This window comes from Muntiacus reevesi, chromosome 21 (assembly GCF_963930625.1).
Source record: "Muntiacus reevesi chromosome 21, mMunRee1.1, whole genome shotgun sequence".
NCBI lineage: Eukaryota > Metazoa > Chordata > Mammalia > Artiodactyla > Cervidae > Muntiacus > Muntiacus reevesi.
In genome coordinates, this window is record NC_089269.1 from 49,516,961 (window position 1) to 49,540,144 (window position 23,184).

Genomic DNA, 23,184 nt, shown 5'->3' on the forward strand with positions numbered 1-23,184 from the left:
TTGTCTGCAAGATGTTTAACAGTCTGGATTTGCCTGATGTGTCTTCAAGATACCTTGTACTTCTGTCAGCTTTGTTTTAAACTGGTAACTACAGAAGCGTGATTCAATTTTATTGATTTGTTTTGGCAAAAGTAACCTCATGGTGGTATAGTCAGCCTTGCATCACAGCAGGAAGCATGTAATCTCTGAGATATTACATCTAATGGGCTGTTCAGACTGTGACAATTAAGTCCTTATAAAGAAGCTCCTCCACTGATCCTTCTGTAAGGTTTTAACATCAACTGATGATCATTGCCTAGATCCATTATTTCAACAGGGGTTGCGTGCTAAGTTGCTTCAATCGTGTCTGACTCTTTGCTACCCCATGGACCATAATCTGCCAGGCTCCTCTGTCCATGGGATTCTCCAGGCATGAATACTGGAGTGGGTTGCCATTTCCTTCTCCATCAACAGAGGTTACAACATGTTGATTTCATAATTTCAGCATTCCATGGGCATTTGTAATGAATTGGAATTCTTCTGTAAAGAGCTTTTATCAACTATCCAGTTATTATGAAACATGTTTATACAAAGAAGGTAGGAAAAATGCTTGTCTTTCTCTTTATACATTTTCAGAGTAATTAAGTTTGTGCCCAAGACGCGTCCCACTCTTTGTGACTCCACGGACTGCAGCCCTCCAGGCTCCTCTGTCCATTGGAATTCCCATGCAAAAATAGTGGAATGAGTTGCCATTCCTTTCTCCAAGGGATTTTCTCAAACCAGGGATCAAACCTGGGTCTCCTGCATTGCAGGCAGATTCTTTACTGTCTGAGCCAACAGGGAAACCCCAAGAACCTCCAACAGCAAGCACAAACAGCCATTTCACCTAAGAACATTCTGATGAAGCAGTAAACATTACTAACTTTGTCAAAGCTCAATCCTAGAAGCCCATCTTTTTAGTATTCTGCATAATGAATGGAAAAAATACAAACCAACCACTTTTGCTGCACAATGAACACATACACGATGGCTGTTTCAGAAAAAAGCACTCAAGTCTGAGGTCAGAGCTGAAATGCCACTTTTTTTTATAGAATACAATTTTTACTTGGAATAACTAGTGACAGACATACTATTGTTATTCAGATTTAGATTATCTGGCACACATGTTTTCAACCATGCCTGTGTTTTCAAGGGACATGACCCATGGTGTATATTTCTAATAAAAAAATTTACATTTTGAAGAAAAAGGGGGAATTTTGATAAACCTGTATTTGCTGTTGTGATCTTGACAGCTTCCCAATACTTGAAGAATTTGCTGAAGAGATGAAATTAATTTGGTGATGAAATTAACCAATATGATATTTTGATATTGTATAATGATATGTATCAAAATCTTAAAGATTACATAATTCAGTAAACTAATATGTTCCAAATGCCTAATGAATGATGTGTCAAAATCATGCAAGGCTAAAAGACAGACCGATGTTTTAGTATAACTGAGCACAAAAAGTTTATCACTATGGTTTCAGATTCCACACTGTAACTAACCGTTAAAAATGACTATTTGCTGAGTATTATCAGAGAAGAAATAATCTAAAAAGGCTATTAAAATATTTTGGTTTCCAACTACATATTTATGTGATTTTCTTCATATATTTCAATCAAAACAACATACTGCAACAGACTAATGCAGAGGTAGATGTGACAACCCAGCCATCTTAAACCAGACTAAATAGATTTGCAAGCTATCAATCAATGCCATCCCTTTTAGTAAATTTTTGTTTTGGAAAATAGTTACTTTTCAGAAAAAAAAAAATGTGTTACTTTTGTTAACATGTAATGAGTTTATTATTGTTATTTTTAAATGAACTGAATGTTTAAAAATTTTTGTCTCTAATTTCTAATGTGATACATATCAAGAGATAAAACCACATAAATAAAAGTTCTATAAGATTTTCAACATTTTTAAGAGTGGAGAAAGACCTGAAACCAAAAAGTTTGAGAACTACTATTTGAACTACAGTTTAAAAAGCATCTTCACATATATTATCTTTTATCTATCCTTGTAATAAGTACTTAGTTAGCTGCCCCCCATGCTCATCAACTAGAAAGTTTCCCTGTATGTTACCTGGCTGGCTTACCTTGCATTCACAATGTTTCCAGCATTCAACTCTACCATTTCCTCAAAACCAATTGCAAATATATCCATTGGTTTACTTCTTTTATCTAAAATGAAGCATCCAAGAAAGGCTTTTAAAAGATGGCCTTAGTTAAATGGCAACTTCCCTACCCCAACAGAACTAAGATGAACATCAGATCTCATACAAGTCCATTTTTGTGTTTCAAGTTTAACCAAAAGCAAATTAAAGGCAAAAAACCATGAGGGGGACAAAATTACTTTCAATTTCTATTTAGGTGACCTAAGTTTGCTTTTCTTGAAGACTATTATTCTTGAAGATTCTTAAGTCCTTTCAGAAATCATTTTTGAAAGAACTCTTACTAAAGTTTGAACTACGGACAACAGAGAAACACGCTGCTTCTCAAAGGCTAAATTTAAGGTGAATCCAAATGGATAAACATTTTTTTATTATTTATTTTTAAATGGAGGATAATTGCTTTACAATGTTGTATTGGTTTCTGCTGTACAACAACGCAAATCAACCCTAAGTATACATAAATCCCCTTCTTCTTTAGCCACCAAGAAATCTTTCAGAAAGAGCACAAACAATAAGGTGGGTGAGTAACCAACTCAAATTAGAGAAAACAGTTGAGAGGGAATTTTACACTTTAATTTGGAAATTCCTAGGTGGAAGCAGTCTAGGAAAATGGGAAGTCAGGGCTTCAGATCAACCCCACTCTTCTAGCCATTAGCTCTCCCATTGCTGACCAAAAGAGAACAGAGCTGCTTTAGATAAGCAAGCCCAGGGTAGTCTGGGTGGCCCAAGCATTCAGAAATGGGACAAACAGCTAGAGAAAGAGCTTTTAAATACCATGAATAAATACTGAGGAATAAAAATTTAAAAGTGTTTACTGACTGCTATTATGTGCAAGGCTTACATGTGAATCTTCTCTTTTACTACAGACACCTTATGAGACAGATTACATCTACCTGTTATTTACAGACAGGTAACTGAGGCTCTGGAGAACCTAAGCAACTTGCCCAAGTTCACACATAAAATGCAGTGCGGCACAACTCCAGAAGCAAACTGCCTGAGTTCAAATCCTGGCTCTGTCACTGCTAACTGCATGACATTGGGCAGGTCACTTCTCTTCCTGTGTCTCAGCTTCCTCATCTGGGAAACTGAAATACTAACAGTGACTATGTATTAGGTCTGTTATAATGATTAAATGAATAGATGTCAAGTACTCACAATAGTAGTTTAGCTGTTATTTTATTATTGTTATTACTATTAATACTACAGCTACGATTTCAAGTTAGGTTCAATGTAAATGAAAAGTGGCATTTTAGTAAAAGTTTAGGGAAATTCCCAGGGTTTAAGGTGTGACTGGTTAAAGGCAACTAAAAAAGAAAAATCTATTATCTCACAGTATTTCCTATACATATCCCCTTCATAAATAACACTTGGTAAATGTGTACCACTTTAAAAAGGATTCAAGTTGACTTAAGCAAAGAGTCCTCAAATCCATGATTCTAGTTAAAAATTTTAATACAAACATCCTCAGCTTAATGCTTGGTACTGGCTAGTAAGAGCTTGGTGGTAGAGTACCCAAATTCAGTGATTAGTTTTCACAAGGATGAATCAGTACTGTTCTGTATAAAGGGACAATAAATGTCAAAATGAGTTTTATAAGCCTACTCATGACCTACCCTATTTCTTATCTTAGCAAATAAAGAACTATATTTGAAAAATTAAACACATTAGGTTTGAAAAATCCTCAATCACAAAATAAATTTGCTATGCATCAGTTTAAAGAATAAAAACAGGAGAAAAAAAATCACATCTTAAAAAAATAAATACACAAACCCACACACAAAAGAGTTATCTACTCATGTATGGATTACATTTTCTGAGAATCAAATAACAAAGAAAAGATTTCTCACTTTGCCATGGGTTCCTATGAAGTAGTAGAGAAAGGTCTATGAATACAAAAGACCTAAGATTTGAAGAGTTTTGATCTCTAAGAAGAATGTTGGTCTTCAAATGTATATATAGAAGTTTCTTTTATAAAGTAATGCATATTGTGAAGTGTCCCATTTGTTTTCTAGGTTAATACATCAGGGTTAATAAAACCATATTGTAAGAAGCCAACCTTGAAACTCCTGGATGCCAGCTAACTTGGGGGCATCAAGAAGCCAGTCCGTAAGGGTCTGATTCTTAAAAGCTATGCTGCGAAACTGTTTCCCGCCATTCACGTTCCAGGTGCCCACACATACTCGAATTTTCTTGGGCTTTGAATACTTGTAGAAATTCTCACACATGCTCTTTAGGACTTTAGAAGATGCTGATCAAAAACAAAATACAACAAAATTTTGGCTGCATGAAAGCACTTACAAAAATTGATCTTCATAACTGAGAAATGATGGCTGGAAAGTACAATTACCATCGTTGGCACAAACAAGCATCAAATACATGCACAGGCACAAGAGAGATAAGCTTTGAACACAGAGTCCAACACAATGCAAGTAAGCAACACACTTTTAAAATATCAACTACGTGAAGTACAACAGCCCAAGTAAAAAAAACTATTACAAAGTTAATGCAGCAACATAAAACATGCAAAACAGTTCTTGTAGTTACAGTGAAATAGTACATCATTTTATGATACACAAAATCAGAGATTGCAAATTTTAAGGAATATAGCAACTGACTTCCAGACAACTTTCATTCAAAACCTAGTAAAAATAAGTTATTTCTCCCCAAACAAACATGTTCAAGAACCATGACATATAGGACTCTAGCTACTGGACAGGAAGCTTGATGAAAAACAGCTCCCTGATACAAACACAAACCACGGACAATAATGAGATTCTGGAGAACGAAGGCATTACTAAAAGCCTCCCAGCTCAGAGGTGACACCAAGTCTTCACAATGTTCTACAAGACCCCAGACAACCTGCCCTGCCTTTCTACCCTCAGCTGCCATCCCAGCTCTGCTCACTCACTGCTCTGGCCCTGGACCCCCTCTGCACTGGCTGCTTCCACTGCTCGAAACATTCTTCCCTCACTGCCTGCAGGCATCAACTCTGCAGTGAGGCTTTTCCTGATCAGCTTATTAAAATGTGCATTCTGTCTCTTACTGTCCATATCGGCTCCCTGCTTTACTTTTCTCTATGGTGTTTATTACCATGTACAAACTATGCATTTTATTTATTTATCCAGTTAACTGTCAGCCCTCACCGAAAATGGAAGCTCCATGAGGGCAGAAATGTTGGTCAATCTCATTTTTATTTTTTGTGGCGGGGAACCAGAATGAATGGAGGTTCCCTGGTAGCTCAGATGGTAAAAGAATCTGCCTATAATGCAGGAGACCTGGGTTTGATCCCTGGGTCAAGAAGATCCCCTGGAAAAGGGAATGGCTACCCACTTCAGTATGCAAATATATATCCAGAAGAGGATATGCTTGATAATATGATAGTTCTGTGGCTCAGACAGTAAAGAATCTGCCTGCAATGCAGGAGACCTGGGTGCAATCCCAAGGTCATGAAAATCCCCTGGAGTAGGAAATGGCAACGCACTCTAGTATTCTTGCCTGGAGAATTCCACGGACAGAGGAGCTTGGCGGGCTACAGTCCATGGGGTGACAGAGTAGAACACGACTGAGTGACTAACACTCATAGAATGAACATCCTTTCATTTTATTTATTTATTGGGGTGTGTGAGTGTATGTGCTCGGTCATGTCTGACTCTCTGCAACTATAGCCCACCAGGCTCCTCTGCCCATGGAATTTTCCAAGCAAGAATACTGGAGCGCATTGCCACTTTCTCCTCCAGGGGATCTTCCCCACCTAGGGATCGAACCCGAGTCTCTTGTGCCCCCTGCATAGGCAGGCGGATTCTTTACTGCTGCACCACATGGGAAGCCCCAATAGTCGCTTTATAATGTTGTGTCAGTTTCTGCCCTACAGCGAAGGGAATCAGTTATATGTATACACACATCCCCTCTTTTTTGGATTTCCTTCCCATTTGAGTCACCACAGATCATTAAGCTGAGTTCCCCGTGCTATATAGCAGCTTTGGTCTATTTTATTTGCTCCAATATCTCCAGACTAGAAGAGCGCCTGGTACATACTGCTGCTGCTGCTAAGTCGCTTCAGTCATGTTCGACTCTGTGCAACCCCATAGATGGCAGCCCACCAGGCTCCGCCATCCCTGGGATTCTCCAGGCAAGAGTACTGGAGTGGGTTGCCATTTCCTTCTCCAGGTACATACTGAGTGTTCAGTAAATAATGGTTAAAGGAATACACATGAAATACACTTTGAATCCTCAATCTCTCTTCTCCACCTACCTTTTGGCTTCCACCTAACTTTCTGCCTTCTAAACTACATTTCATTTAGATTGAGTCAAATCCTGGCACTTAAAGTGAACAGAAACTTCCTAGGACTTCAATCTATTAATAATGATAGAGAATATGCCCTTAAAAGGGTGGTTAACTGCCAAGAGGAGACGGAAATCAAAATGATCTTCACCTTTCCCCAGGTGATCTTATTTTATTATGATATTAATTATTATTTTTGGAATGGATACCAAGGTACAGCAAGGAGGCTTGTGAAAGAAAGAGTGAAAAAGGCAAATAACATGTCTGGATTAGAATGAAAGCAGTCTGACCTGTGAATCCCCTGAGGAACTGCAGACCCAGGTGACAAGCTCATCCTCTGTCCCTAGGGGCACACGCACACACTTCTAACCCTGCTGTTTGGTAACCTGCACAGAGGTGTCTGGTGGGAACGAGCGCAGATTGCTTTTCTGGCCTGTTGATGTGGCTATCTGAAAGCTGGCTGAACCTGGATAGAGAATCCTTCTCTATTACTACAGACCAACACTGGTCTTTCTAACTGAAGTCACTGCCATTGTTACTACTATGAAAACAGCTTTTACAGTCCTTTCTACACGAACACACAAGCTCTATAATTATTTAACAGCTTAAAATATGCAGCAAGACATACAATGAATTGTGTGAAGAAAAATATGTCGCTACGTTGAGTAAGCTACTAAAGTCAGTTTATAAAATGGGGTAAAAAGTTTTAAAATTCCTAGTTTATTCTTTTCTTAAAAAACTGGTTGGCACCTTAATGTGCAGAAAGAAATGTGTCTCTGCTCAAACAGGTGCCCTTCCCTAAATGTATCATTTCAGAAAATGGATTTCATGATGTTAATTCAAAAATAAATACAAGTGCTCTCTTCCTTCATCTTCTCAAAAAACTCACCCATAGTGTCTTAAAACACTCACAAAAATAATTAAGTGAAACAAATCTTAAGTGAAGGGAAGAAAAGATATCTTTTCAGCAAAGTTTCTGGCAAGAGTTCCTTTCACCACAGATTAAAGTTTAAAGACAAGATCATAAACCTTGTCCAGAGAATAAAGGTATGAGAGTTTTAAGAATTGGAATGACAAGAAAAATAAGACCTTTAGGTCTTACACACTTGGCTCTTCTAACTTTGCTAGCAATCTTAATGCTTTTTAAAAGATTTCAGATCATATTTTAGTGCAGGTCTTCCAGTTTCAGAAAATATTTCACACACCATAAGAGAAAATGAGTCAATCTCTTTTTTAAAATGCTGTGTGTGTGATAAGCACTACTGAGTAGTTGTAAATATCACAGGTAGTACTTTGACATTCATCTGTAACAGTCACATCTAGGTTTTTTCCAGGACTTCCCTGGTGGCTCAGTGGTAAAGAATCCTCCTGATAATGCAGGAGATGCAGGTTCAACCCCTGAGCTGGGAAATCCCCTGGAGGAAATGGCAACACACTCCAATATTCTTGCCTGAGAAATTCCATGGACAGAAGAACATGGTGGGCTATGGTCCATGGGGTCGTAAAGGAGTCAGATATGACTTAGCGACTAAACAACAATAAAGGGTAAAATATAATACTAATAATGTTTGTTCACTGAAATGTGAAAGTAAAGTTAAAACTAGATGACCCATATTTAATTGAAATTAAGCACTTACTACAAGAAGACAAAGAGCTTGCCATAGCTCCTTCTAAATGAAGTACTCTGTTTTCTCAAACTTAAAATTTTTTTCTCAGATTAAAACAAAGCATCAATTTATCCTGTCAGAATCAGAGGGCAAAATAAAGTTTCCATTTATTTGTGGCTCTATTTATATACAACATCCACTTTTTAAAAAAAAATTGAGATAAAAGTTGCATTTATTGACAGGTTGATTTTCTATACTGTACCTGACTGTAATGTCTGTTCAGAAACTATGGATGCATCAAGAAGAAAACAAAGAATCATTAGTAACATAGTAAGTTATAGTTGAAGTCTAGAGTATTATGACAAAACCTCAAACAGCTTCATTTTTTTCTTTTGATTTAATTTGACGACAATTTTTTTTTGATGGCTGAAGGATACCAAAGATAAAATAAATGACAATAACTGATGTAAACCCACTGTATCTAAGAAAAATCCTACAGGGACATAGTGATGTGCAGAGTTTCACAATCAGAAGGTTCTAGGCCTGCTTTCCAGGCCGGTCCCATATGTATGTCTGTTGAGTGTGCAAGTGCACATACTTCTGAGGGAGAATATAAACTGAAAACCTAAGAGGCTGGAAGACACTGAAATATTGCAGATACAGGCCTAACGCACACCTTGGAGTATTCTTTCTGGGACTAACCAGCTGACAGGTACAATCAATTCAGTTATTAAAAAAACACATACATTCCAACAGAATGACCATGTTATGCAAGATGGTGCAAATTCCTACAGGCACGGGGTTTATGGCAAAAATATGTGGGTTTGGGCACAACATTCAAACATTTCAGCAATGCTGTGCCAAAATAGGGACCTGCTATAAAAACAGCAGCAGAACCCGATACATGTTAAACAGTTAAGGAATGGACAAATACATCTAACATATGGTACTCTATCTTGAAAAAGACTTGAGGTTTGCTTAGAGAAATGGGCAGGAAGAGGACTGTGCTTGTGAGCAATTGTGAATGCTGGAAGAAGGGTTCTCCGAAACTGGAAAGTAAGTTGTGACATCAGATATGGGAGGATCTGGCTCATCACACAGCTGGTGAACAGAGGGAGGGAGAGGTCTATGCACATGTATGTGTGTGTTTTGTATATTTCTATCCACCTCAGTTCCTCTGAGTGCAGCTTTCTGCATTTCCCTAGCACTACTATTACCAGTGAAATCATGCATGAACTACTACAGAATTGGCGTTATACTCACAATTTTTCCTGACATAGCATCCCTGTTGGAATAAATTCTCATTCTGAGAAAAAGAGCTATAGTGGAACTGATTGTACTGTTCTCTAAGGGTACGTTTTTCACACAGTAAAATGTGCAGGAAACTAAAAAACTAATGATCAAGTCTGGGAGTTATTCAGGTCCCTCACTTCTCTTTCCTTCAATAGCTTACTTTCAGTGGTTGCTGATTAATGCCTCCATATCAAAGCAGGCACGGGTGGAAAGAGGTGATAAGACGCAAACGAGTCAGTATCTACTGCTGGAAGGCAGAAGAAAGTCTGAAGTCAACAGCAGTAGCTATGATCAGATTCAGGTTTTCAGAGCTTTAGTAGATTTCAGTCCCCCAGCCTATTCACAGATCCCTGAGGAGCTGACTGTAATTAACTACCTTCAGCACCATGCAGAATTCTGAAAGAATCCATGATAACAAGTGATAACCCATGAGGAGGTTATTTCAGGAACAATTTCTCCTAGTTGAACAGGGAAAACTGAAAGGGTTCTTTTGGGGGATAACAGAAGAAGTAAAAAAAAATGTTCCGAGTGCTGGAAAGCTAAAATAGGAAAAAAAAAAATGAAATTAAGGGAGTCTAATTTAATAAGTTAATACAATGCATATTGAGTTTTCTCATGATCCTGCTTAATATGCTCACTGACATGAGCTCAAATTCTTTTGGTTTTAAAGAAACACAGTGAAAAATCAACAGCTATTCTGAAAGCCTGACATATATTTTATGTCAAATATTAAAACTGGGGATGACAATGTCCAATAATAAGCAACATTTTAAAATTATTAATATGATTTAAAGCTTACTCAAACAGCAGCAATTAAAAAGTAAGACCAAGTTATAGAAACATCTGGGGTGGTGATTAGTAAAATAATCAGAATAGGTGTTGCTTTTTCAATAAACCAATGCTTTCTACATAATTAGGTTACTGAATACTGAAAGTACTAGTTGAATATTTTATGAAATCTTGCCTTAAATAAAGTTTGCAATATTTAAATCATTTTCCCCCTCAATCATAATCTATAAAAGAAAACATGCATGGGCTTCAGTTTACAGCTTAATAATTCTGCTAATGCTATAAATATTTTAGGAGAATCAAACTTCCTTTGGAGAAGGGAATTTTGGAAAATTACATTGATAGAAATTCCTTCAAAAAACTATCTTAATCAATTCAAACTAGAAAGCACATATGGAAATAAGTTTATATTCACCTCTTGGACTTTTAGAAGGAATATAGACAACATAAAGTAAAATATAAAGTAAGTACGCCTACCACGCAAACTTCCAGTAGTTAAAAGGGCTCGAGCTTTGTCAGCTAAATCACTATTTAGAGTATTTCCCAGGAGCAAAACATCAATTGCTTCTTGCTTGGAGCTGTCAAAGAAGTTATTCTGAATTGTTCTACTAACTGAACGAGCACCATCTTTTAACTTTCCAGCCTGTTGGGGAAAAAAGCATGGACTTTCATTCTAAATTGTTTTCACTCAGTAGGTATTCTGAAACTTTAGATAAGTTGTATATGACTTCACTGTAGTAAGAAGGACCTTATCATTCCATTCTGAATATCAAACCGTCACATTAAATTGGCACATTGTCACTGTTTCCTTCCCTCTTTTGGATAATAGCACTGCAGAGAGACAGAAGAGGCTCAGTGCCACAACTGCATCCACTGATGACATCTAGAGCAGTAAACGTGTGTAACTGTTTACTGGAAAGGAAACAGACTGAAATGTTCTTATTCAAGACAAGGAAATCACTTCTTCCACTGTAACTGTTAGGCTTGGGGATGGATGGGATGGGTGGGGAGAAGCAGAGGAGATAAAGGAGGACACAGTGCATTTCCATGTTCTCAGAAAAACTTCAAAGTACACTAACAGTAGAAAAATAAAACTGAAATTGCTCCCAAGTAACTTATATTAGTTAAAAACAAAACTGAATATGAGAATGAAGGTGTAGCCTATAACACAAAAACTACAGTTGTTTATTTTAGCTCATTTTGCCTATGTAAATATGAAAATACAAAATGTATGCCAATTCCTACAGTGAGAGAGCTGATTGTTAACTTCTAATGAATGTATATTTCACTCAGGTATGTTAGTTACTGTAAAGATATTTTAACCTTACATTATTTTGATAACTGTTAAAAAAAGTTAAAAACTGTCAAAAAAAACCTTTAGTTTGCAATATGTAATTTTTATTTCTCAAAGAAGTAACAAGAATTTGAGGCTTAAAAATGCTATTTCCTTCCATAAAATGAATGTAAATGACATTATTTAAAAAAAGAGACTCACCATTCACATTATCAGGCAATTAATCAAAAGGAACCCAGAGAAAGGAAAAGAAAGAGCAGTTCAGATGTTAGATTTCAGGTCAATTCAGACTAGTATATTTAATACATAAAACTTCATATCTAGTTTGTTAGAAAAGATCACTGAAAATATAACCTCTGTACATAGATAGTCAACTGCAGAAACAAAGAGGCAGAACATAAAAGAATATTTTAAGCAATCGTTGTAGAGAATCAGGTTTAAAAGCAAGAATTATATTGTTTATTTAAAAAGGAATACATGAAAGTTTAACAACATCAGGTTTTTTAAAATAGGGACCATTTAAGAAGTAAATATTTGTAAATGTCAATACAAATTATTTCTGAGTTGAACAAAAGGAACTTTGCAGCTAAGGCCAATACTTCTGAACAGAGGCGTGGCATTTTATGAGACACAGAAGAAGAGGAAGAGGTGGAAAACAGAAGGCTTTGAGATGATGAAATTCAGCTGCTATACTGAAGAGACTAAATATGAAACTATACAAGTGGTAAATGCCTCTGTTTCTATTCCCGGGATAATTTGAGAAACTGTAAGGTTGTAGTACATTTATAAATTCAGCTGAATCCAGAAGCCATAAAAGGTCAATATTTAAGGTCAATAATGAAAAATATTTCAAGTATGTACCTAAAGTCCCTCAGTAAGGGACAAACACTAAAGCAGAAGCAGTCTGTAGGTAATACCAGCAAATAAAAAATAATGATGACATACAAATTACATCCACACCTCATACTTGCAAAGGCACATTTTGACAGGCTCCTTGTCAAGGAAGATAAGAAAAAGATGAAAAACTTCAGCCCTAGTAGCATTGGGTTCATAGGTGGTGTTGCATAAACTACCCATTGATTTATTTGTCCATCTAGCACTTGTCACACATCTATCCAACTGTATGTACTGTGGCAAGTACTGGGGACACAAATCAAATATAACACCCTTTATTGGTAAGACTATTATTTGGGGAAGGGGGAACTTTTGTTTTAATTATGGTTGTGCTGCACAGCCTGTGGGATCTTAGTTCCCCAACTAAGGATGGAATCCATGCACACTGCACTAGAAGCATGGAATCTTAACCACTGGGCCACCAAAGACGGCCCTAATTAAAAAACAACAACAACAACATATTTTGGGTAATTCCGTAGCAATCTGGGGGTTAGGACTCTGCACTTTCACTACAGGGGCCTGCGTTTGATCCCTGATCCAGGGAACTAAGATCCACATACTACCCTGTGTGACAAAAAAAAAAAAAAAAGAAAAGAAAAGAAAAGCAAAGGCTTAAAAAAAACATATTTCTAATCAAAATAAACAGTATAAAAATTAAAACACATATGCAAGTGAAAAATCATTAAAAAAATTGGAAGTAATACATATGTAAGCCTAGTAGATTATCACTAAACAACTAAATATCTCATACAAATATACCTCTCAAACCTAGGGAAATAACTATCCATTCAATCATTAGTATCCATTAGGGAAGGAGGTAATAAAGAGGACATAAAAACATGATGAAACATAATTCTAAAACAGATACCTTTAAAAAAAAACTACTAAAAGAGTTCATTTAAAGCTTTATTAAAGAAGAAAAAAGAGGATCTTTTATAATCTAGATCTACCTTAGCCTTTCCTTCAAGGGCTCCAGTTCCGGCATAAATCTTACTTATTGAATCACCATTCACAGACCACATTGATCGAAAAACTTCTTGAAAGCGAGTCACCAACTGAGGCTTTTCAGCTAAACCAAGAGCTTCCAACTGTTTAGTCAGCATCTAAAATAGCAGAAAAGAAACTTTTATAAGTATATAAATACATTCTTTACGATGTGACCTTTTAAGAACTACCAGAAGCAAACCAAAAATTTATAGTTACAGGATGTTGTGGGTCTGGATTCTGAAAATTCAAGTTTACTAGGCTTTGTTATTTCCCCCCATGCCAATTTCTAAAGTAACTATCACATCAATGAAACCTACGGGTAACTCAGTACTCAATCCTTGTAGTAACAAGAACTTTTTCTGGTTAAATGATATTAAGCTTTTAAAAATGTCCCAAACCTTTAGGGAATTCCCTGGCAGTCCAGTGGTTAGGATTCCTTGCTTTCACTGCCAAGGGCCTGAGTTTAATTCCTGGTTGGGGAACTAAGATCCCACAAGCCGTGGGACCAAAAGAAGAAAAAAAAATGTTCCTATAAATCAGACTAGTTTATCCTGTTCACCTAAAAGAATAATTATGCAACAGCACCCACTGGAGCAGAGAAATATATTTAGTTTATTTAAAAATATATATAAGTTTCTTTAATTTTTGCATTTGGTTCTATATGTTTGGGTAATTAAGGTTAGGAGATTATGAGAAAAGCAGAGCTGCTCTTGAATTGATATCAAAATTTTTAAATAAGTCATATCTCTGAATAAAGTCATGACAGCTCTGAATGTACCAAATTTGTATCAGTAAAGTATATAAGGGAGAAGTAGGGGGAACACAGTATTCGAAGAATGCAGGGATCTTGGAGCTACCTTGGAGCTATACATCCTACCGAGATGTGTGTTCCCTCATCACAGCATATGTGTTTAGAAATCTTTACTCTGAATGACTCTTAGGCTTAAAGTCTGGCAAAGTCAAAGCAATGTATAATCCTTATCCAGTCTATTTCTCTTATTTGGAATCCAGTCATAGTCTATGCCCCTGTAGTTTTACTCAACTCCTTCCCACTTGTGTTTCCTTTTATCTTATCTATAAGATCAAAGGTATTATGGAGATTATCCATAATTACACAGGGATCAAAAACTAAAATAATATTAAAAACTCTATACTGGGTCTAACCCAATTGCCTATATTTATACCAGGGCTGTTCTTTTACTGGCATGTAGAATAAAACAAACAAGCCTCCAGGTTCTCCTTTATTATTTCCTCTTTCTTCAAAGAACTGGGCAAAACTGGTCTTCACTACAAGAAGTTTGCTTTTACTTACACTTGCAGTATATTTTGTAACCAGTCAAGCTACTAGGGAGTAGGTACTCTCACACCTAATATTAATAACAAACAGTGGGTAGTCCACTAAGTCGGATTCTGAAAACACTTGTTCTACTTTCAGTGAAGATGTTCAAGTGTTTCACAAGCTTACTCTAACTAAATGTCTTTAGCCACTTAAGGGGTAAAGACACAAACCCAAGACATCTCATAAAACTCAATCCCAATAATCAAATGCCTACTCTCACTTTTCTTCTCTCTGTCATATTTTCTAAATTATAATGATAATCCTCAACAACAGATTTCAAAAAAGGCAAAACAGCAAAATTTAGTTAGATGAAAAATACATTTTTCTAATAGGAAATTCTATACATGGTACTTTCCTTTTGAGACTGAAGGAATCTAAGCTGCAGAGTAACTAATTAACCAATATTCTAGCCAAATTTAAGATCATTTGCTAAAGGAAGTAAGTGCCTTTTGCTTCCTCTTCCTGTTTCTGCAGTGCTGGAGAGCTCCGCCAGGCTGCTGGGGAACCAAGGGAGACCCAGCGCAGTGTCAGGACCCTGAGAGCCGTGCAGGCGGCGAGGCTGGGAAGCCTGAGCACTGCTGCAGTGCGTCACACAGTCGCCACCACGCCTCAGTGAGACGGAATTTGATAGGTAAGTACTAAAGAAAAGATTTAAACAAAGAGTGTGTTAGAGAAGTTGGCTCTCATTCACTTTTATTCTAACAATGACATTTTTCATCTGATCCTGGTTTTGGTAGCAATTTTTTAAAAAATGCTATGTAAACTGTACTGGTTTAGATTGTTAAAAATATAATTCTATAGGCCTGTACATGTGAAAATAGATCCTCCTTAATTCCAAAAGGACTTTAAAAAAGACAATACCAAGGGTTTCCCTGGTGGCTCAGTGCTAGAGAATCCACCTGCCAACGCAGGAAGCACGGGTTCAATCCCTGGTCTGGGAGGAGCCCACGTGCTGTGGAGCAACTAAGCTGGTGGGCCACAACTATTGAGCCTATGCTCTAGAGCCCGGGAGCCATGGCTGCTGATGCCCGAGCATGTTGGAACCCGGGTTCCGCAACAAGAGGCCACTGCCATGAGAAGACCAGCACCGCAACAGGAGAGCAGCCCCTGCTTGCCACAACCAGAAAACAAGCCCATGCGGCACTGAAACACAGCCCAGCCAAAAACAAATAAACAAAATTATTTTTTAAAAAATGACAACATTGAGAATAAAAAATATATATATATATTTTGCTTATCCAAAAGACAGACAGGTGAGACAATTACTAAAACAGTATAAATAGCAGGCTCTTTTTTTAAGGCAAAGTTAAGGAACAATAGAAGGGAACAGAAGCTATCTAAAGAAAGAATTTAGAACAGATAAAGGAAACATTTAAATGAAAAGGGACACTACTTGAAAAAAAAAAACCTAGAAGTGAAGTAAAACTTTATTTGTGAAAATGAAGCATAACTTCATTTTGTGAAAAATAATTAATGACAAACATAAATATCACAAAAGCACTGAAAAAGGAAGTTGATGTTAAGTTCCATACACATATTTTATTATTTTCTACCTCTAATCCAAGGAATGCCTGCACACTATTTGTTCTGTCAAGACAATCCAAGCAGTTTGTTCGAACTGTACCACTCTGGCACCTGAAACAAATTCAGTGAGACTAAATGGGCAGTTTAAAACAAAAATAACAAAAGCTAAAGCAAACTGAGAAAAATTAAGCTGATTAAAATGTAGCATCTACTTTCTCCCCACTTCAATTCTCCTGTATAATTCTCAAATACACAAAAAAGATGAAAGAATTTTACAGTGATCATCCATATACCCACCATCCAGATTCTACAAGGACTAACATTTTGCCGTCTGCTCTTTATTACATATCTCTCCATTCAATCACATCCACTTATTTTTAACGAGGCCAGTAGTCAGGAGCTAAACATACATTAAGATTTATAACCATGCAGTTCTACAGTAAAGACAATAACCAATGTCTTTTATTTGCATTAAATAATCTTTACTGAGGCTAAGAAATATTATGACATTAATTTTACGAGAAAGCACCATAAGATTTGGAGCCAGATGAATTTGAGCTCTAACACTTTCTACTTACGTGACGTGGGAAGATGATAGCTTTCAGCCCCCACCTCCTGCAGTGTGAATGGCTAATGACAGAACAGACCCTACAGCTGTTACTAATCACTGTGAAGACTACGTGCACTGCCTGACCCACACACAGCACGTACCCAGTGAGGTTAGCTACCGTGAGAAAGGGAGAACAACGAGCTTAGAATCAAGTATAATAAAGACATTAGATGACATTACACAAAAGTTCTGATTTAAAGAAGGAAAAACAGAGAAGTCAAACCTTTGAACTTCATTTCCATCAAAATGAAAAATTCCATAATCCAGAAACTTTTGGACTTGAGGTTTAAGAACACTATGTAATTTTTCTGCCTTTCCTCCTTTAACCATTTGATGATAGTCAAAATTCACCATCTGGATATCAGCAGCATGTTCAGAAGCTTTCAGATGACTCTGAAAATAAAAAGAAAATATTCATTTAATTCTTCTTCAGTTTTTTTTTGGCTGCAAATCACAGATCCAGCAGGCAGGATCCCCTATCCTCAATCAGGGATCAAACCCATGACCGTGCCAGTGAAACTGCAGATTCTTAACCACTCACTGGACCACCAAGGGAAGTGAAAGTGTTAGTCACTCAGTAGTGTCTGACTCTCTGCGGCCCCATATACTGTAGCCCGCCAGGCTTCCCTGTCTATGGAATTCTCCAGGCAAGAATACTGAAGTGGGTAGCCATTCCCTTCTCCAGGGGAACTTTCTGACCCAGGGATAGAACCAAGTCTCCTGCACTGCAGGCGAACTCTTTACCGTCTGAGCCACCACGAAAATATCCATTTAAACGTTAACCAAATATGATTTTATCAACACAATGTTATAAATGGAAAGTTTATTTTAAATGAAAATCTAAGCAGGTCCTTGAAATCTTACTAATTTCACAAAGCTTTCTTTCATTGCCACTGGCAGTAAAATGAAAAATTACTTGCTAATATCTTACAGCATCCTTTTCCTGAAACCTCCTATACTATTCCAGAGAAATTAGTTAGGTCTTACATAATTAATATCAGGGAACTTAACATTCTCATTTGGTTTAGAAAGTGAAAAATTATTTTCAACAACCAGCATTTCATTTTTTACCATAAAAATATAATGACTTTATATCTATTACAGAATCTCAAAACAAAGTAATTGATTTTTAAGGAAAAGCTCATCAAAATTTGAAGAATTTATTTTTATACCTTCATTCAATATATACAAATGTTTTAAAAGCTTACAATAAAAAGTCATTCTCTAAAGTATAACTTGTTTATTAATGATATTCAAACAAAATAGTCAAATAATTAATCCTGGGCTTCGTTAGCTTAAACATGAGAAAATGTTTTCTAGCCATTTGGTTTAAGATTATAATCTTATGTAACACTATAATTTATATCAATTCATTATTGATCCAATAAATATTTATGAAAAATGTTTTATTTAGAAGTCAGACATTTCTTTAGGTTCTTACTTATGTGAAATTCTTCAATTTTCTTTCATTGGTATAAGAAGTCCTGTGTGTATACAAATGCTTCATTCACAATTTCATAGATTTAAAACAGTGACTATGGTTTATAGGAACTAGGCAAAGCAATGAACAGATGAAGGGGGAAACTGCCTGGTATCTTTCTGCCAGTGACTGATGAACATTTTTAGGAGGAGGGTATTCTTCTGCTTCTCCACTACATAAATAAGCAGATTAGAAAACAGGGTCAAAGCCTTGAAAGCTTTCTATAATCCCAATTTCAGCAATTGTTGCCTAACTACCTTCAAAGAACTAATGGTTCCAACAAGTACTCAATCTTCTTCCAGGAAGAACTTACTCCTGGAAGAATTTGACTATTATTTCTAAAACACCATTCTAGGTGTCCATGGGCCAGAACAGAAGAAAAAAAATGATCACTTACTTACCTGGAAAGCCTTACTTAGCATATGTTCACCTTCCTTAGATCCAAGCAGATTTACTATTATTTGTTTACCATACAAATTCTTAAGTGTCCTAAAATGCCTGTTAAAGGTAGAAAGGAAGTAAGCATACGTCAAGCGATAAGTCAAAAACTTTTTTCAACAAACAGGAACCCACTTTTAACCAGGACCTACATGGCAGTATTTTATACACACAGGATTGGCAAAACTATATACAAATCCATTTCACGTGGAATCAAACCTCTGAATTTGTGAAAAGTCAGTTAATGCAATTTTCTCTCGACTTATCAACTTATCATCTATTTGCCATCACTTCATGGCAAATAGATGGGAAAACAATGGAAACAGTGACAGACTTTATTTTGGGGGGCTCCAAAATCACTGCAGAGGTGACTGCAGCCATGAAATTAAAGGATGCTTACTCCTCGGAAGAAAAGTTATGACCAACCTAGACAGTATATTAAAAAGCAGAGACATTACTTTGCCAACAAAGGTTCATCTAGTCAAAGCTTTGGTTTTTCTATTAGTCTTTTGAGAGTCCCCTGGACTGCAAGGAGATCCAACCAGTTCATCCTAAAGGAGATCAGTCCTGAATATTCATTGGAAGGACTGATGTTGAAGCTGAAACTCCAGTACTTTGGCCAGCTGATGCAAAGAACTGACTCATTGGAAAGACCTTGATGCAGGGAATGACTGAAGGTGGGAGGAGAAGGGGACGACAGAGGATGAGCTGAAGCTTTGAAAAGCTTACTTCTCCGTCAATCTGGACTAGTCAATTTCAAATGCCCAAGAGCTAGCTACATGTGGCTAATAGCCACCATATTGGATAACACACCCATCAGAAGTAGTTTTAAGGCCAAGATGTCAAGACCTACACACTTACTGCCACCACTCCTAGAATTCATGAGTGTCACTATCTTCCACTTAATCAGAGTCAAGAAGAAATTTTACTTAAGAGCCCAAAAGCTGAAATGAAGCAGTAAATGCAACTAATCTCACTGCTTAGCAACATCGAAACTCATAGCAATATATAAAAGTCATCAGTCTTACCTGTCAAAAGCGGGTGCATTGGCTTCAAATCCCCTTGACATACGAACACGATGGGATCCCACCTAAGACAAGAAAAATATGCTTAATCGTACCAAAAGCCAACATGCAGACAAAAGAAATAGCATTGTTTACTCTATGTAATAATTCATTTGTTAAGTACACAGTAGTAAGCTGAGTAATTGTCATTTGTGATATTCTAGGAGTCATAAGTTCTAGGGGTTTCTCCTTTTTATCTTTTAAAACACAACCTCATTAAAAAAAAAACAACAAAAACTAGAGCATTATGCAACACTGGTAAACTAACAGGAATTTTTATTTATGTAAGATATTTTTAAGAGTGCTTTCATATACATTACCTTGTCTTAAGTTCTAAATATGTGGCCTTTGTAAGTCAACAGATACTGTCATTTGTGCAACAAAAGAACCAACCCAGGCAAGTGAAGAAACCTGTCCTCTTAGAGCAACACCATTTATTCCAAAAAAAGATTCCCATGACAATACAGGCCTCCTGACCAAAACATCTACTCTTTCAGACTGCCTACAAGTGCAATGTCTACATATTTTTTTTTCTCTGTTATGCTGAATACCCTATTCACTCGTCTCTCACCAAAGATCCCATAGATTAAAAATAACCATTCCTGGAAAAAGACTTTCCAAGTCAACCTCTCAGGCACACAACTAAAACAACATCATATTTTGAAATTTGGGTTATAAGAATTAAACAAGATGGAAAATAACTACCTACTGTGTGTTGCTACAGTTTTTCTTTTCTCATATAGGAAAAGTGGAAGAGAGATGAGGCAGAATCAAGAGATATAAAAGATGCCAAGAAGAAATACAACAGGGAGACCAGATTATTTCCCTGAGTTTCACCTGTAAATATTTCCCTGAGACTGTGCGCCCAAGGTTCCCTGGAATTCATCCTGGCTAATCTCTGAATAACATGACTTTAAAGGTAGCACGGAGGAGAAGTGCCAAATCAGTCATGCAATTGGACAAATAAAACCAGAAAATAAGCTCTAAATCCTCATCCATGTCCCAAACTGAATTAACAGTATTATCATTCATTCAGCATTCCCTCTCCTGTTGAGATGACTGAATGACTGTCCTGAGAAATCAGTGGACTCTCTTTAGAGCTTTTCCTTCTTAGTAAGAAACTGATTAGCCAAATGTCACATCTCTATTTCATTTCATTTCTAGTACACAATAGACTGTATAAAATCTGAAGCTTTGAAAGATGTGTGCTCCAGGACACATTTGTATGTTTTAGGTGGCAGAGAAGTCAGATGAAGTTCATACTTTTTCTTTGGAGTCATCTCAGGTAGTTGCCCTCTAACTCTCTAAAAGTCCAAGACTTCGCATTTTGTTTATTCATTAACAATCATCTTGCACAGTATTCTTAACTGTCAAGAAGGAGAAAAAAAATACAAGCTTTCTCTTATTTTTTTTGGTAATGGCTGTGGTTGGTCCCTATTACCTGCTCCCCAACACATATACAAAACTAGCTACAATTCATAATTCTTACAGCAATATGTTGGTTAGACTAGACTAGGTTTTGCTACTTAATGTTAAAGAAAAACTCCTGTAAGAGTTTTGTAAATGTAATAAAATTTTCCACTTACTCAATTTTTTTAAAAGTTGCATCAAAGATATTTTTAGAAGCCATGTCATGGGTGGTAAAAGTGAAAGTGTTAGTCACTCAGTCATATCCAACTCTTCGCGACCCCAAGGACTGCAGCCCACCAGGCTCCTCTGCCCACAGAATTCGCCAGGCAAGAATACTCGAGTGGTACGGAACATTATCTTCTAGCAATATTACTGCTTTGTGTTCACCTATTTTTGTAACTTAAATTCAACCAAAAGTTCAGTGTGCCATACCATGCAGGGCATAAATCTCATGATGCTTATCATCTTTTAAGACTAATGTAAGCAATTAATATCAATAATATAGTATCAAAGGAACACTTCACATTATAAATGCTAAATAACTTCAAAGAAAGGAAATCATAAATAAAATTAATGAGTTGCCAGTAATTAAAATGTCACTCTTATCTGTGTAGCACCTTATGACAACTCTTATTATGCCTCAAGCTAATTGATTTTGATATTTGCCTTTTCCATAAAAGGACTGTCTCCCCAAACAGACTGCAAGCTCTCTCTGAGGCATCACTATAGAAACTGAATTTCTCATAGGATACAAGATTATCTACCCGAATGTGTACAGAATGATACACATGAGATGAACTCAAGGATTTCACGAAGAGATCAGTGTGGAGGAGTGACTAGAATCCACTCCATGAAATCTGAGTTGGCTACTGAGGAACATCAAACCTTCATTCTGGAAGCAGAGGATTCCTATTAGAAAACAGCCAGGCATGAAGTCTGACAGGCAGAGGAAGCCAAAACATGAAGAAATGGGTACCTAGATCTGATAAGCATAACAAAGCAAAAGTGGAAAGGGGCTTCCCTGGTGGCTCAGATGGTATAGAATCTGCCTGCAATGTAGGAGACCTGGGTTCAATCCCTGGGTCAGGAAGATCCCCTGGAGAAGGGCATGGCAACCCACTCCAGTATTCTTGCCTGGAGAATCCCATGGACAGCAGAGCCTGGCAGGCTACAGTCATGCGGTCGCAAAGAGTCGGAAGACATCTGAGCAACACTTTCACTTCACTTTTCATTAAGAACTGCCAGAAAGCTGGGAGGAGACCAGTCAGAAATCTGTGAGAATCTTTCAGGCAAGAAAAAACTATGAAGACCTTAACCAAGATGACAAAAGTGGGAATGAGAAGAAGTCCCAGACCTCAGACAGCACTGGTATTAAGCATGAGGGGGCCGCCTTGGCTGGCTCAAGGTTGGCCACTGGAGCAGGCGGTCTGGATATGCTGCAAAAGCAGCTGAGCAGGATCCACTACCACCAGGTTCTCTAATCTGAGTGGTGGGGTACTTGGTTGAAATGCAGATTCCTTGGCCCTACTCCAACAAATTCTACTTCAGTTGATGGGAAGTTGAGGCCATGAATCTGCATTTTAAAATCACTCTCAAAGATTCCTTTAAAATATCTCAAGAACCTGAGAAGAATGCATCATGGAGGAAAAGACGTAGAACAAGGGACAACTGCCAAGGAAGGACTCTGTCTGTGCCCACTGAAGTGAAACAGCTTACTAAGTGACTAACTTGAAAGAGCCCTGAAAATAAATTCCAGCCCTAAGAACACTCAGGATACCTAACAACCACTCTAAGTGAAAAATGAACTTAGGGCCTTGATATTTTTATTTTAAAAAGTCAGTATCTATTATTTTCATTCCTCTATTAACTGTTCTTTTAGAGTGGTGGGGAAAATGATAAAAGATACTCATGAAACTAATCCATCTCTGGTCAAAGAAAGGTTGGCTTTAAAAACTACCAAGCTAAACAACTGGGAACC

General features: G+C 37.0%; 1 protein-coding gene across 2 annotated transcripts in view; it reads right to left on the minus strand.

The window, feature by feature from the left end:
* Positions 1-23,184, minus strand: part of SYNJ1 (synaptojanin 1) — an 88,869-nt gene that overhangs the window by 32,744 nt on the left and 32,941 nt on the right. For both annotated transcript variants that reach the window (XM_065913848.1, XM_065913849.1), the window contains exons 7-14: positions 19,761-19,822; positions 18,696-18,792; positions 17,038-17,207; positions 16,234-16,315; positions 13,305-13,457; positions 10,644-10,809; positions 4,252-4,443; positions 2,121-2,205 (exon numbers count right to left, since the gene is read on the minus strand). In XM_065913848.1, coding sequence (XP_065769920.1) covers positions 2,121-2,205; positions 4,252-4,443; positions 10,644-10,809; positions 13,305-13,457; positions 16,234-16,315; positions 17,038-17,207; positions 18,696-18,792; positions 19,761-19,822 — 1,007 coding nt within the window. The remainder of the gene's footprint in view (positions 1-2,120; positions 2,206-4,251; positions 4,444-10,643; positions 10,810-13,304; positions 13,458-16,233; positions 16,316-17,037; positions 17,208-18,695; positions 18,793-19,760; positions 19,823-23,184) is intronic.